Raw genomic sequence first — 15,446 nt, forward strand, 5'->3', positions numbered from 1 at the left:
ATGAGCTCCCGCCGGGAATCGAACCCGGGTCTCCCACGCCAAAGGCGCGTACGCTAACCGCTTAGCCACGGAGGAGCTCTCATGTAGGAAGAAAATACGACACATCAATGGGTACACTATGTAGAGATGTACTTCCTTCCATACCCGGTACAGCATCTGAAGTTTGGATCGTGTTTCTGTCGCGTGGTGGTCCCCTCGTTCCAGGAATGTATATCAAAAATGAAGGGTTTTGAACTTATTTTCAATGACATTAATGGTACCAGCAAAATGTCCGGTGAAAAAAAAAACATTGTAAAAAGACTAACCGCGAAAATAAGTGAAAAGTATCCTGATGTGAATGAACATTTAATTAAAATATATGTAAGAACTACGATGTTCATTCGCATAAAATACATGAATAATAGAATTAAAATTCTAAAATCAACAAATGCCCATAAAAGAAAATCTCGACTAGGCATGCCTCAGCCACAGTGAGGCCTACAACTAAGCAGAAAAAGGCACGTAGGTTTATTATTTAAAATTATTTATTATTGTTTATTTCCTGTGCAAACCTTGTCTTGTGTTGCTTGTGGCTGTACGCTTTGCTTGTCTTCTCTACACTTTCTCGCCTTCATAGCTGCTCCTGCAGTGACGTCATTTCTCCAGCGAATCAGCGTCCCTTTACCGATATAACCGAACTTTATACATTCTATTAACCTTGAATCACTTTACGAAAGAAATACGCAACCGCAGAAGAAGAAGATTGGAAAAATAAAGTTACTTTTCTGAAAGTTCTCGTAAATAATTTCATTAAAACACTGGCAAACAATATAAGGGAACTATAAGAACAGTGTTAAATTCTTATATAATTTGAATTCACAATGGCTGGTGAGGCGTCTGTTAAGTTGGAATTGATGTGTAAAGAAGAAATTGTTTATGACTTACCTCAGGAAGATCCACTCGAAGGGAAAGGTTGGACATACGAACTGATGACTGACAACAAAGAGTTAATATTATCTAGAACGGAAGGAGACCAAACAATGGACAAGGGTACAGCTTTGGATGTGAAAGTGACCGTTGATATGCTTAAATCAGAATTTGCAGAATCAGATCCTGCATTAAAAAGTAATATAGAAACGCTAAGAAAAATAGTGGTTCAGGAGACTTGCGCGTCGTACTCTAATGACTCCCAACAATTAACCACAAAAAATTTAAATTCAGTTCGGCCAGAAAGGTAATGTTCAATTTTTCATATACTAATTGGTTCAGATTGATATTACGGTTACATGGGTTTGGAAAATTGGTTAAAAGAAATGCTTCACAAGAAGTATTTAATGTGGGTGATATCTCGAAGTAAGTAAAGCGAGCCATACACTACGAGATCAATCCTAGGAAATATCTTAGGATTTATCTTCGGAAAAATGTTATGACGTATCTGGTAGGAAATCCTACCCTTTTTGTGCCATACACGTAAAGAGTTTTCCTGTCTGACCGAATGACGTTTATCAACATTGTGAAATAGTTCTATTTAATAGAAGTACAAAGTTGAAGAATTACTATGCTAACCATACTGCACATCCCACTGTATTAATACCAGGCGCTATATTATTAAATTGGATACCTCTAAAAAAATGTCAGAAGGGTGCTGGTACACTTTTGGCGCACCACATTTTAAAAGATTTACAATAAAATTTAATACTTTGCATGAAAAGACATATTTATAAGGATTAAATTTCTGCAAACAACAGAATTAAATACAAAGTAATACAGCTGTATTTTATGTTTACAATTATAGGGTTGCTAGTGTAAAATCATTATAAATGTTTTAACGACGTATAAAATAGGTTAGAGACAATGTTTAGCATAAAGGGTCCAGCTAATTTTTCTAAGAAATGTTACAATTTCGGTAGTTTCTATTTACATTAATTTAGTTTAGGCTGGTTCAGGTTAATTACGGTTATGTTATGTTAGATTGTATTAGTATATGGCTCCAGTTAATTTTGAAAAAGTAATAGAATTTCGCTTACTTCTATTAATATTACGTTAGTTTAAGTTAGTTAATTTCATTAGGTTAGATTTTGTTAGGTCTAAGTACTTGAATCTTCCATTTCTCCTGTAAATTTTGTATGTTTTGCCTACTTCTGAATCCCTTCTGCGAAACATTTACCTAAGTGAGTGCATATGAAAGATGAGCGGTGATACTATTTTCCACTTTATTTCTGTATAGTTTACAGAAGCTATAGTTTATGTTTACAAGTGGAGGGGTACTACCACGATACCATGACAATTACTATTCAAACTCGTATCATTGCCGAAACCCACTCGTTTTCAATATATTCACTGACGCGCCTTCTTCCTTCGATTGCACCCCCTGACTGATGCTCGGGCCCGGCTTCGCCCTGCACTGACTCGGTTAGATATGATATCCCGCATTCTTACTTTCCGGAGGCCACCTAGCACAACTTGGTTTGCGTTTCTTGCACTATAGTTTTTCTATTATATATCCGGCCCCCGTATTTGTACGCAAATCGTAAGGGAATTGTAGTTTATCATCTATTGCTTTTGGTGGCTCCCTTGAGGGACTTTATCTATGCTATGTGAATAATTTTAATGTCGGTCAACGCAAATTATTTAGGAAAAAGTAAGGCGCGCTATATACTATAGGATGGGTCCTAGGAAATCTCTTACAATTTGTCCTAGAGAAAATCTCAACGTGTATGGCATCAGATAGCATGTCATTTCCTGTGTTCTGAACGATCCTATGAGATATCTCTTGTTTAGAGCACACTCTATTTCGGAAAGAAAATTCGTAAGATTTCGATTTAAGCGACATTGGGTGAGAGAAAGTGAAAACATAACTGATGAAGTATCTTCTGATCGTGCAGGTTTACTTTAGGTGTACCACTCGAAATAATTGTTGAAAAATTATATTGTATCACTGTTTACTAAATGATTTGCGTTGGCAGACATGAACCTTATTCACATAGCATAGATAAAATTCCTCAAGTGGACCATGAAAAGCAATTGTTGTTAAACTACAATTTTTCTGCGATTTGCGTACACATACGGGGGCCGGATATATAGTATAAAAACTATAGTGCTAAAAACGCAAACCAAGTTGTACTAGGTGGCCTCTGGAAAGTACGAATGCTATCTAACCCTAGTCAGAACAGGGCGAAGCCGGGGCCCGAGCGTCAGTCAAGGGATGCGAGCGAAGGAAGCAGGCGCGTCTGTGAATGTAGTGAAAACGAGTGGGTTTCGGCAATGATACGAGTTTGAATAGCAATTGTCACGGTATCGTGGTAGTAGCGCTCCACTTGTAAACATAAACTTTAGATTCTGTAAACTATACAGAAATAAACCGATGGTGGAAAATAGTATCACCGGTGATCTTTCATATGTACTCAGATAGGTAAATGTTTCGCCGAAGGTGTCCAGAAGTAGGCAAAAGATACAAAATTTATAGGAGAAATGGAAGATGGAAGTATTTAGACCTAAAACAACCTAACCACATCTAACCTAATGAAATTAACAAACTTAAACTAACCTAATATCAATAGAAGTAAGCAAAATTCTATTACTTTTTGAAAATTAGCTGGAGCCATTTACTAATAAACTCTAACGTAACAACCGCAACTAAGCCGAACCAGCCTAAACTAAACTGATGTAAATAGCAACTACCGAAATTGTAACATTTCTTAGAAGAATTAGCTGGACCCTTTCTGCTAAACATTGTCTCTAACCTATTTTATCCGTCGTCGTTAAACATTTATAATCATTTTACACTAGTAACCCTAAAATTGTAAACATAAAATGCAGCTGTATAACTTTGTATTTAATTATGTTGTTTGCAGAAATTCGAACCTTATAAATGTCTTTTCATGCAAAGTATTAAATTGTATTTGTAAATCTTCTAAATTTTATTTGTAAATGTGGTGCGCCAAAAGTATACCAGCACCCTTCTGACATTTTTAAGAGGTATCCCATATAACAATATTGCGCCATTTATTAATATAAGTGGGATGTGCAGTATGGTTAGAATAGTAATTCTTCAACTTTGTACTTTTATTAAATAGAACTATTTCACAATGTTGATAAACGTCATTCGGTCAGACAGGAAAACTTTTCACGTGTAGGGCACAAAAAGTGTAGGGTTTTCTACAAGATATGTCATAACATTTTTCATAAGATAAATCCTAAGATATTTCCTAGGATTGATCTCGTACTGTATAGCACGCCTTAAAAACTATAATTTTTCAACAATTATTTCGAGTGGTACACCTAAAGTAAACCTGCACGATTAGAAGATACCTCATCAGTTGTGTTTTCACTTTCTCTCACCTGATGTCGCTTAAATCGAAATCTTACGAATTTTCTTTCCAAAACAGAGCGTGCTCTAAACAAGAGAAATCTCATAGGATCGTTCAGAACACAGGAAATGACATGCGATCTGATGCCATACACGTTGAGATTTTGACTCTAGGACAAATCGTAAGAGATTTCCTAGGATCTATCCTACAGTATATAGCCCCTATATCCTACAGTATACAGTATAGAGTCTAAATCTACAATTTGGAAATGGCGTGGCACACATACAGTAGTTGTATACCAAATAATAACAAGAAATCGATTTTTCTTTGTCAAGATATAAAGCAAGATATAAGGAAGTCTATTTTTTTAAGATATAAACTACTACTCATACACATCTTATGTCGTTTATACATACTTCTTAAAAAAAAAATGATTCTTTTATTATTGATTACACATTACTCACTAATTGTTGCACATATTTAAAATATAGGTGCTCGACGATATTGTTTTATTTATATAGAGACTTTTGTAAAATATGATATCGCGAGAATGATATTCATCCTAAAATTTTCCAAATTAAACGTGGAATGTATTATGTTGGAACAAAAACTATGAACGTTTGTAATTTTATTTAGGATTTAGTTCATTTGGGTCTAGCCTCATTTCTCCGGAGGGTTTAGAACGACATTAGCAAAATATAGGATCACTTTAGGGGCTTAGTAAACGTACATGATATATGAATTATTGTACAAACAACTATAACGAGCATGCGCTAGATGGACAGTAAATAGAAGATTGCTATGCAGATTAGGGCATTACGCAGAATGTTGGTAAACGAGGATAGCGGAAAATACTGTATTTAGGATAAGTTTACATGTCTTGCGTGTTGAGTGTGTACTTGAACGTTCCTAAGTTTTTTATAGGTAATATTCTGAAATGCTTTCTTTGCTTGCGTATTTGTGTTCCGAAGTACCACAATACATTAGGGACGTAATTTCTTAATAATGTGGATTCCTTCATTCTCAAACATTTTTCTAGTCCTGTGTCATGATTTGACACATTGAATTTTGATAGTCCATTTCGTTTACAGTGGTTACTAGATACCGTTACACGCGGTTAATCTGCACATCGGTCGTTAGTTTGCAAGAAATATGAAAAGTGTTTCATGGTCCTCTGTCGGTACAACCATGAACTGTAAACAGGGAATTTCAACTACGCTGTAAGATAGAACATGTAACTGTATTTTGGCTATAATGTTCGGGGTTAGCATCAGTTCTAATTACCAGGAGGGTTTTTTGCAGTAGTATGGAAATCAGTTACTGTAAAAACAGCCTAAATTTAAAAGAATTTCTGTTAAAGTTAAGTTAGTTTCGTAGAATACTAGTGCGTATAATTCGACTTTGATGCAATTGTTGAAATTGAAATGTGAAACGTTTCATACGTGGGGTTCCTTTCAACAACATCCAAAAAAGTATGTTGAACATACGTTTCTGTGCAATGTTTTCATTTAGTATTTAAACATTTTACACTTTACACAAAACTGCATTCATTTTATTAACATTGATATTATAATGATGGTATCGGTATCAGTACTTACTTTGAATTATCGATATTTGTCAAGGAAATTATGTATTTTCTGGTACCAACTCTGAAACCTCATTCTAATAGTTTAAAATATGTCCCACAAAAGTGCCAGCTGACGAACAGAAAAAATCATTTTTGTAAACTGATTTGATTTGGTTATTCCTTTTGTCCAAGAATATGATCCGAACACTAATCAGTTTAAGATTTACGGGGTTTGTAACTTTCAGGCTGAAACCCAGCCAAAATTGCATGATTTTTTTTAAACGGCAAGTCTGCAATTAGACTCAAACAGTGACTTTAATCGGTTCTTACAGGTTTAGTCACTTCCTGGAACTGTTTCTGCGTGAGTCACTTGTTGGAATTGTTCGTGCCTTTGGTGTGACGGCTTAGTACAGAGATTGGTGGTAGTTCATATTTTTTCCACTGTGTCTCTGTACACTCATATGGCAGTTTGTTACTGTGACTTCACATGTTCTGTCTGCTTGTATGTGTGTGCTGTTGCTGGTGGAATGCGGTGAGCGTGTTATTGAATTTTTGTTTCAGAGAATTTGAACTTTTCGTTTTTAAATAAGTTTGTATTTGATTCGGATACTAACTCATATCGCTTTTCAGCACTGTGGTTTAGTTGAGTTAGAGAAAGCCTGTGATGGTTGTGGTCGAACTCTGAAGATATTCCCGACGTATGGTAAAAGTGGGCGTTTATTGGTTAGTCTTGTTTGGTATAATAACAAGTTTGCTCGCTTTAATAAATCGACGTCTGTGCAGAAACGAACATTTTTCAGTAATGTGTATTTGAGTATTGCGCATGCGTTCCTGCCATTTTACTTTTACCGGAATCAGAAGCTATGAGTTCATTACTCATGAGTGTTCTGGTATGGCGAAACGGCGAGTCCTTTCGTTTTTTAATTAATATTATTTTTATTCTTGATTTGCTTTGCATTTGAGTATTTGGCAAAGTATTTATTTTGCTGCTGGTTGTTCCATTATGTTGGGGAAATGAAATTTATTTTTCCTTGTCATGCTTCATTGATTTATAATTAGTGATAAGTGTTTTTTTAATTTTTGTCCTTCTTACGTTAGCTTTATAGTAGTGGTTTGACTAAATATTTTTTTGGATATTTTTATGGTACTTGAGTAGGATATGGGTGGGGTGGTAGTCCCCATATAGATAACAATATTGATAGTCACCACTTCACCTGGATTGATTAAGAATGGTGCTTAGTAACATTTTGGCCCTTGTCTTTAGAGTATAATTCTTAACATTGTACATTATTTTGACTCGGACAGTAACTATAACCGATTCAACTGATCCGGTTCCGGGAGCAAACTGGAGCATTTTGGGAATCATTCCTAAATTGCTTCCGACACCGGATCAGATAAATCGTTGTAGTCACTGTTTGAGTCAAAGTAAAGGTTTGCCTAAAAATCTATTGCTAGTGATTCCTACGTGTATAAGCTGCAAGCCCAGTCCCCAAATATCTAGTGATTTTTTTTAAATAATTTTTAAATGAAGCGCCTCATACTACTTTTCTGGATCTGCCACTGTTCATTATTTGTTTTCTAACAAGCAATCCGTTCCAGCATCTACCTAAATAGGAAATTTACCTAAATTTAAAACACAGGAGGCTCCAGTGGTAATAATTTCCTATCTAAGCGGTATTTTGCACTGGTGCAAATTAACCCCTAGTAAAGGGTTAAACGCCTTCTCTCAGTTTTACTTTTTTATGACTTTAGAACGTTTCACATTTCAATTTTAACTACTGCATATAAGTCCCATTATACATGGTAGTATTCTACGGAACTAATTAAACTTCGACGGAAATTCTATAGGTGATATCTGTTAAATTTTATCATCCTTTACAGTGACTTTGTAGCCTTTAGCTCTACTAGAACAAACTTTCCCGGTAATTTGAACTGAATTAACCGCAAACATTATAGCCGAAATACAGTTACATGTTCTATCTTACGGCGGCAATTGAAACTTCCTCTCTACTGTTCATGGTTTTACCGACAGAGTACTGTGAATCTCTTTTCAAATTTTGTGCAAAGTAACCCCGTCTTATGTTACTTCAAAGTAGTTTTATGCAAGATATCATAGTTTTGATTAAACGGTAGGTTATATACCATTATTTGGTTTACTTTAACTTGGGAAAAGGAAGTGTTAAAGATGTGATTAACTAACTCTTTATCTTTCGCTGTCATCACCTTAAGAGGATGAAGCTCGATTCGTATACTAATTTATAAAAGCTAGTTAATATACACTTATAACTAACATTATGGAGTAGGGTACTATAGACATAAAAGACTCCAAAATATTAGGAAGAGTAGAGATGAGAAAATGATCAAATAGGGCCGCTATCACTATCGAATCCATAGTCTTCTAGCGCAGTAGATGTTTCTCATTGGTATTTATTTTGTTTAATTTTTATAATAATAGTTATTATAATTTTGATAAAGAATTAGAAATGTACCGGAAAAGACATTAAAATCGCAAGATTGTTGCTCCTCTTATTTATTCTTATCAGTTTCTTATTTCAAAATTTTTTGTATGCACATTTTTTGCCTGAAGCTAGTGCTATTTCGCCTGGCGCATGGTAAAATAGAAGTTTGTACAGTACTATAATATGAATTTTTACCTAATACTACGGAAAAAATTCGTAATGTGTATCATTTGTTTAACATAACATAAAAAAGATATAGCAAAAAATATATATTAATAATCATAACCTATGGAGTAATCGTGGGCAATACATAGTGATTTCGTTATGTATAAAAATATTTATAACAATCTTTAAAACATTCAACACTCGAAATCGAAAATGACATCAATAATCATTACATTTTGGAAACACGTCTCAAATAAATAAAAAAGTAAGAAATTGTTTGATTCATATCTAGGCCCATTCTTTCTGTAAGGCCCTCGAAAATTTTATTCATTTCACTTGTCTTTTAAATGTTGTGATTTCAAATTATAACCCCTATAGTGGAAAGCAGACCGGACGCCATTAATAGTTCCAAATTCTAAACATGTTACAAATGAAATGATTGGGTATAATTGTATACCTCTTACCTAGGACATTATTGTCCGTTCCTAGATTGTAGAAAATGATAACTAATTGTTTCACTCATCGGGTAGCGATAACGTGAATTGAATTGAAACACCTCCACCTTAGTTCCTCAGAGCGCGTAAATGAGAAGTCAAAATTTAGAGTAGGAAAAAATAGAAGAAATTGATGACTTTAGTTTCTCTTATCTACGGACATAATTGTATGTTTTATATTGTATCATGTAGCAACAAATATGTTTCCCTCGGTTATTACGGATAAGACAATTTCAAATTATATCCTTTGTGTTGAGAAACGGAAAAACTATTATTATGAACCACAAGTTTGATAATATTTAAAGAATATGGATTTGAAATATTTTCCCGACTTGTTTCGGATTTGTACCTTTTTATTTGCAGCTATTCTACAACCAACTTTACGGAATAAATAATTTATTTATTTTCATTTTTAGTAGTTAACTGTAACAAATTAGGAGTTTGTGCTTAATACAATTTAGAAATTTCTAAGAATATCTTTAGCTGGAAACTACAAAGAAAGTTGTATTCTTTGTACTGTATTGTATTGTATTGTTGAAAGTTGTATTTTTATTTACAGCAATTGGAGGTTTAATTATGCAGTTGTGCTTTGAAAGTTCTCCAGAAAGAACTGTCCAATAAATATCGTTGTAAAGCATATTTACAAAGCTAATCCCGAGAAATATGGTTGTATTTTTGAAAATTTACTACTCAGACCAGATGTGATTTATGCTTTGTAAGCCCGAATCCGGCCAGCGGGCTAATCATTTTATATATTAGGAAGAAGGTGTTCTAGTTTTTATTACTTTTACTTTAATGTTACTTAATTATGCACCAAGGCAGACGGTAATGAGAGCAATGAATGAACGGTAGAGTGAAAAAAGTGGGAGGAAACGTCAGAATACCGCGAAAACCCAGGTACACGTTTTTGTTCTTCAACTACAAAACCCGCTTGACGGAAGCTAAACAAACTAGCAGAGCTTTATCACTCAGCCAACGTGTCTCCAGTAAAAATAAAATAGTACCACTTTACAGCTTTCCTACAATACGTATGTTATACTGATATTAATTTATTTTGCAATTCAGAATTTAACTAAAATATGATATATATAAGAACATGCTACTCGAAACTATAGGCACAATAGATTTTGTCTCTTTTTTCCCTCTAACTTCTGCGCTTAAGACGGGTAATTAATTAATGTAACTGATTGTAAAATTAATTTTTAGCACTTTTACGTCGGGAATCGAACTCGGGACCACGTGCACCGATGGCACGCGCTAGCAATTCGAACAACGGCGAAGGCTTTATTCAAATGCACAAACTGTCCTATGTCAAGACTAGTGATGGACAAATACCCGGGAAGATATTTTTCGGGAAGATTCCCAAAAATGAGAATTTTTTGGGAATTAATGAACAATCACAAATAAAATGCATTCTATTTCTATATACCAGTTCAAAATTAAAATCGTTTTTATATCACAGTATATTATTACAGTTGTCCCAAGAGGAGTCTTTAAAATGTATATTCTGAAGGATGTTACGTTATTTTATTAAATTTAGAGAGTACGCATAAATGGATATTTATTTACAATATGTTCTACGAAAGAAAATGTGTTTCAAAAATGGTATAGAAAGTCCACGTACTTTTAAACCACTAAAAAGTTTAAATTTACATGTAAATGGATTTTCTATACTTGACTCTACTACTGATATAAACATATTAAATTTTACATGTTATAAACAAATTAGGTTGGGTAACTGCCAGAAGACTCCTGTCCCACAATTTTCTCAACATTTAGGCATAAATATGTATGTTCACAATATTTGCAAGAAAAATTCTTCTCTTTATAATTTTGCATGTAATATTGCCACACGACATTTCTCTCTGCCCATTTCTCGAAATGTCATGCTTTAATTCACATGTAAGTGAACTCCGAATACCTCTTCAAAAATTCAAGCCAGAGACAGGAGACAGACCGACGTCTTTTACTAACATTGTTTCAGGGTTTATTAATAGTGCTATATCTCTATTTCTATGTAATTCTACATTATTTTACAAAATGTTTCTTTTTCATCATTTGTAAATTAGTACTTTGCTATTTTGGCTATTGTTTATGTTTGGTGGAGCATCATATGCGCCTACTTTTGGCGATATTCTATTCTGATACGGTTGTTTTATGGCTTCATATGTTAAATTACGTTACCAACATTAAATTCAGACGGCATTGCCGAGCGAGCTTTAGCGAGTGAAGTCGGGATAGAGCCCCGCAGGGCTCTTGGTTTTCTATCTTCGTTACCAGCAATTCATTTCCTTTTCTCACATAAATCATTTCCTCTTACACTTACGGTTTGTGCAAATTCCCTACCGCCCTAAAAAATTGTGTTCGATACTTTCTTGAGTACTTCAACATCACTATCAACTTTTTTGTTCCGTAAATTGTCCTACGTTTTGCTAGTTTTTGGCCCCTATACTAAACAATTACCCTACTTTTTAGTTCAAATGGAAATGGATCTTAAGAAAATCATATTATTAGTTATATAAAGTACAGTCAAATAATTGTAGATTTTTTAACTAGCCTATTCTTTAAAAACTAGAAGTAAGTCATATTAAAATAAAGTAATTAGTAATATTGTTCTTATAATTTGGAAGATAAAGTAAAGAAATGGAAATAAATACCTTCCCAGGATTTTATAGGCCAGGAAGATAACCCTGGGATATTCAGGGTCTCAAATGAGAAAGTAAGAAATTGTTTGATTCATATCTAGGCCCATGCTTTCTGTAAGGCCGTCGAAAATTTTAGTCATTTCACTTGTCTTTTAAATGGTGTGATTTCAAATTATAACCCCTATGGTGAAAAGCAAAACGCACGCCATTAATAGATCCAAATTCTAAACATGTTACAAATAAAACGATTGGGTATAATTGTATAGCTCTTACCTAGAATATTATTATCCCGTCCTAGATTGTAGAAAATGATAACTAATTATTTCACTCATCGAGCAGCGATAATGTGATTTGAAGTGAAAGAACTCCAACTTAGTCCCTCAGAGCGCGTAAATGAGAGGTCAAAATTTAGAGTAGGTATAAAAATAGAAGAAATGGGTGATTTTATTTTCTCTTATCTACAGACATAATTGTATGTTTTATATTGTATCATATAGCAACAAATGTGTTTCCCTCAGTTATTACGCATAAGACAATCTCAAATTATATCCTTTGCGTTGAGAAGCGGAAAAAGTATTATTACCTACCACAAGTTTGATAATATTTCAAGAAAAAGGATTGGAAATATTTTCCTGACTTCGGATTTCCTTGTTTCAGATTTGTACCTTTTACTTTTCAGCTATTCTATAACCAACTTTACGGAATAAATAATTTATTTATTTTCATTTTCATTTTTAGTAGTTAACTGTAACAAATTAGGAGTGTGATTTCTACAATTTAGAAATTCGTTAGAATATCTTTAGCTGGAAACTACAAAGAAAGTTTCAACTCGTTCTATTTCAAGCGCTTTCCAATTCGATTTTTTTTTGTGGTGCTCTGAGCCTATCGTAGAGGTATATATTTGACATACTGCTACTCCTAGTATAAGAGGCAAGTAACTCGTCAGTATTTTTTTCAAACGAAGAAGGAAGTATTAATGTCCGTACTGACAAACAATGAAATAAATTTTGATCGTAGCATTAAACTTGTTTCAAACTTGATCAGAACGGCTCCTACTCTGCAGATGGTATAATTTGAGACCGTTTCATTTCTTTTAGGCGAGTGAAATGAATTGAGATCTTATTCGAGAATATAGACGAATGTAAGAATAACCCAGGAACGAACTTTGAAAAATTTCCCAACCATTCTATTTGAAACATATTGCGAAATTTATCAGCTATTGCCAGTTATTTTGCTTCTAATTGCAGAGAATGTAATTTAAGATCAAGATATTTCTTAATATTTGATTGAAATAAATTTTGTTACTCTGCTTTTAGATTTTAGGCAAGTGAGAATGGCCCAAGATTCAAGTCCTGCAGGATTTTGTATTTTTTATTTAAGAAAAGCTTTGGAATAGAAGATTAAGAATAGATTTATCATTACAAAATAACTATGCAAAGTATGTTTTTTGACAAAATAGAATCTTAGTACCTTTAAAAATGTGCCCAACGTCGGCTTCTTCTTTTTAGTTTTCCTCTAAAGGGAAGTGGTCATTATGACTGCTAATCGATTTCTGAGTAACGTTAGTTTCAGTTTTTGTTAAGGGGCAGCAGCATTTTATCAGATAATGTTCTCGCAGTACTTTTGAAAACTGTATTTTATAATGGATTTTCGTTCTTATATATAGAACTCCTGTAGCCTAACATCATCATTATTATTTAAATTCATTTCAGAACGATGTTAAGTCAAATTTCGTTTTGGGTTAATGAGATATACTCATAAAATGCCAGCGAAGCGTTATTTATTTATTTATTTATAAATTAGCCCTGTACAGTCCAGATTAGGAATAGCAGCATTATACTATACTGTCTAAGCTGATATAAACTGCTTTAAGAAAAACTATTGTCCACTTTTATTATATTTCTTACACGGGGGAATACATTCCATGATCCAATCGAAAGTGCAGGAACGTGAGAGTACAAGGAACCAAGACTGCCGAGAAGGTTATGATTTATATATATCTTTTTTTTATGTATTTTGTGTTTCCACGTATATTTCCCTTTTTTTTAGTTTGAACCTTTTCTCAATTTTTAAAAGTTTTTTTTCACACTATTTTCGATTGAATTCCACCAAGATATGAGTTTTCTACCATTTTGTCAGTACTTGCGTGTATTGATAGCTTTTATCATACTTCATACTGCCTTTTTTTAAACAGTTCCATATTTTTTCACTTAAAGATGTAAACGCTGAGCTATTCCATATAAAATCAGGCAGTTTACGAGTGAAGCTTCAAAATTTAGATTTAAATTTTACATTTCAAGTAGTATTACCAGTTGGCGAAAAGAAGTGGAAGGCTGAGATTTTTTCGAAGTCAGTTTTGAAATTAAAGATACTGATAATTTACCAGCAAAATATTCCGTGCTTGACATTTGTTTGATTAGCACTTGCAGAGAGCTCAAAGCTCATAGGATACTAGCAAGTAGCAACATGGCACTTGCAACATAGATATTTTCTATTTTGTATGCAAGTAGTATGAGAATCGTCAAAGTAATTTAAATGATATTTTTATAACTTGTTTATGATAATCAACAATTTGTTAATCAACTAATTTATATTTTAACTGAGTGTGACGTGAAAAGTCACGAAATATCAAAACTGTATGCAAGGTGGCAATAATATCATGATAGGACAGCACATGATTTGGGTACTAGTTTCGTAGTGTCATCATTAGCTCAGCTGCGGAACTATTTCTAAACAAGCAAACGGAGTGAAATGAATTGTATATACTCAGTCAGAAATGTCCAGTATATGCTGTATTCGCATCAATAGTAATTGTATTTAAGCGCAGAACTAAACTTTAACAAACTTGAAACCAGAAACTTAATGAAACGACAAAATGATCTTACCTTCCTCCAGACACTATTATGTTTGGACCTTGAATTTACCATGAAACCATTGCCTCCAAGAGTTTTAGAAAAACACAAATCTTGAGAGATAAGGTTGGTAGCTACTCCTTACATTTCTTATACGGTACAGCTTCTATACACTATTCATACAGTATACGGTACAGCTTCTACACCATATTCATCTTACCTTCTTCTTTCAAAAAAAAAAAAAGAAAAAAAGAAAAAGAAAAAAACGCAGCGAAATGATGGCTATTTCACAATAAGTTACTAGGTTTGGAAACACAGCTGCTCGAAACACAGGTACCATAGTGAGTTATCAAAATTGGCAGAAGGCAATTTTATATACACATCCAGGATAACAATGCTACCAACTTGAAATGTGCAAAATATAGCTACAGAACCAAATATTTAAACATGTACAAATTTTAGCATGAATTCCAAATTGAAAAGTTGAATATAATATAATTCAAAGATAGAGTAGTCACATAGATTGATTATTTTATATCTGTGGAATCAAACTTCAGAAAAACGATCATGTGGCATTTCATTATATGGGACCCAGAAGCCGTTGATTGTAGGGAGCGTAAACCCATGGCCGATAGGTTACTTCGGCGTTTGGTCTACCATGCAGTAACATGTTAGTCATATTTTATGTTTAATCTTCTAGTATAAAAATTAGGATCCATGATCTGTAAAAATTTCCATCGTTTCTTTGTGTAATTCTCTTTTACCTTTCTTAATTTTAATAGTCGGAATGTATTATTTCAATTTTTCCTTTTGTGGTTAATTTTCACCATGTTCAGCATTTTCTTTTGATGATTGTTTTTAGCTACATTACTAATGGAATTTTTAGAATTAATTCTTAAATGTTCACCTATTTCTTTTTAATCCAATTTTTTATTACTTGTCCTAGTCAGCTAACCATTAATATTTAAGGAGGCT

The 15,446-nt window shown here is 33.5% G+C and overlaps 1 protein-coding gene across 1 annotated transcript in view; it reads left to right on the top strand.

Moving 5' to 3' along the window:
- The first annotated feature begins 636 nt into the window (after positions 1 to 636).
- The window catches only part of LOC145669615 (uncharacterized), a 31,596-nt gene continuing 16,786 nt past the window's right edge, over positions 637 to 15,446 (top strand). Inside the window, exon 1 of the mRNA XM_081737848.1 lies at positions 637 to 1,213. Coding sequence (XP_081593974.1) covers positions 861 to 1,213 — 353 coding nt within the window. The 5' untranslated portion in view covers positions 637 to 860. The remainder of the gene's footprint in view (positions 1,214 to 15,446) is intronic.

The sequence above is a fragment of the Thermobia domestica genome, chromosome 14 (assembly GCF_964235325.1).
Source record: "Thermobia domestica chromosome 14, izTheDome1.hap1.1, whole genome shotgun sequence".
Taxonomy (NCBI): Eukaryota; Metazoa; Arthropoda; class Insecta; order Zygentoma; family Lepismatidae; genus Thermobia; species Thermobia domestica.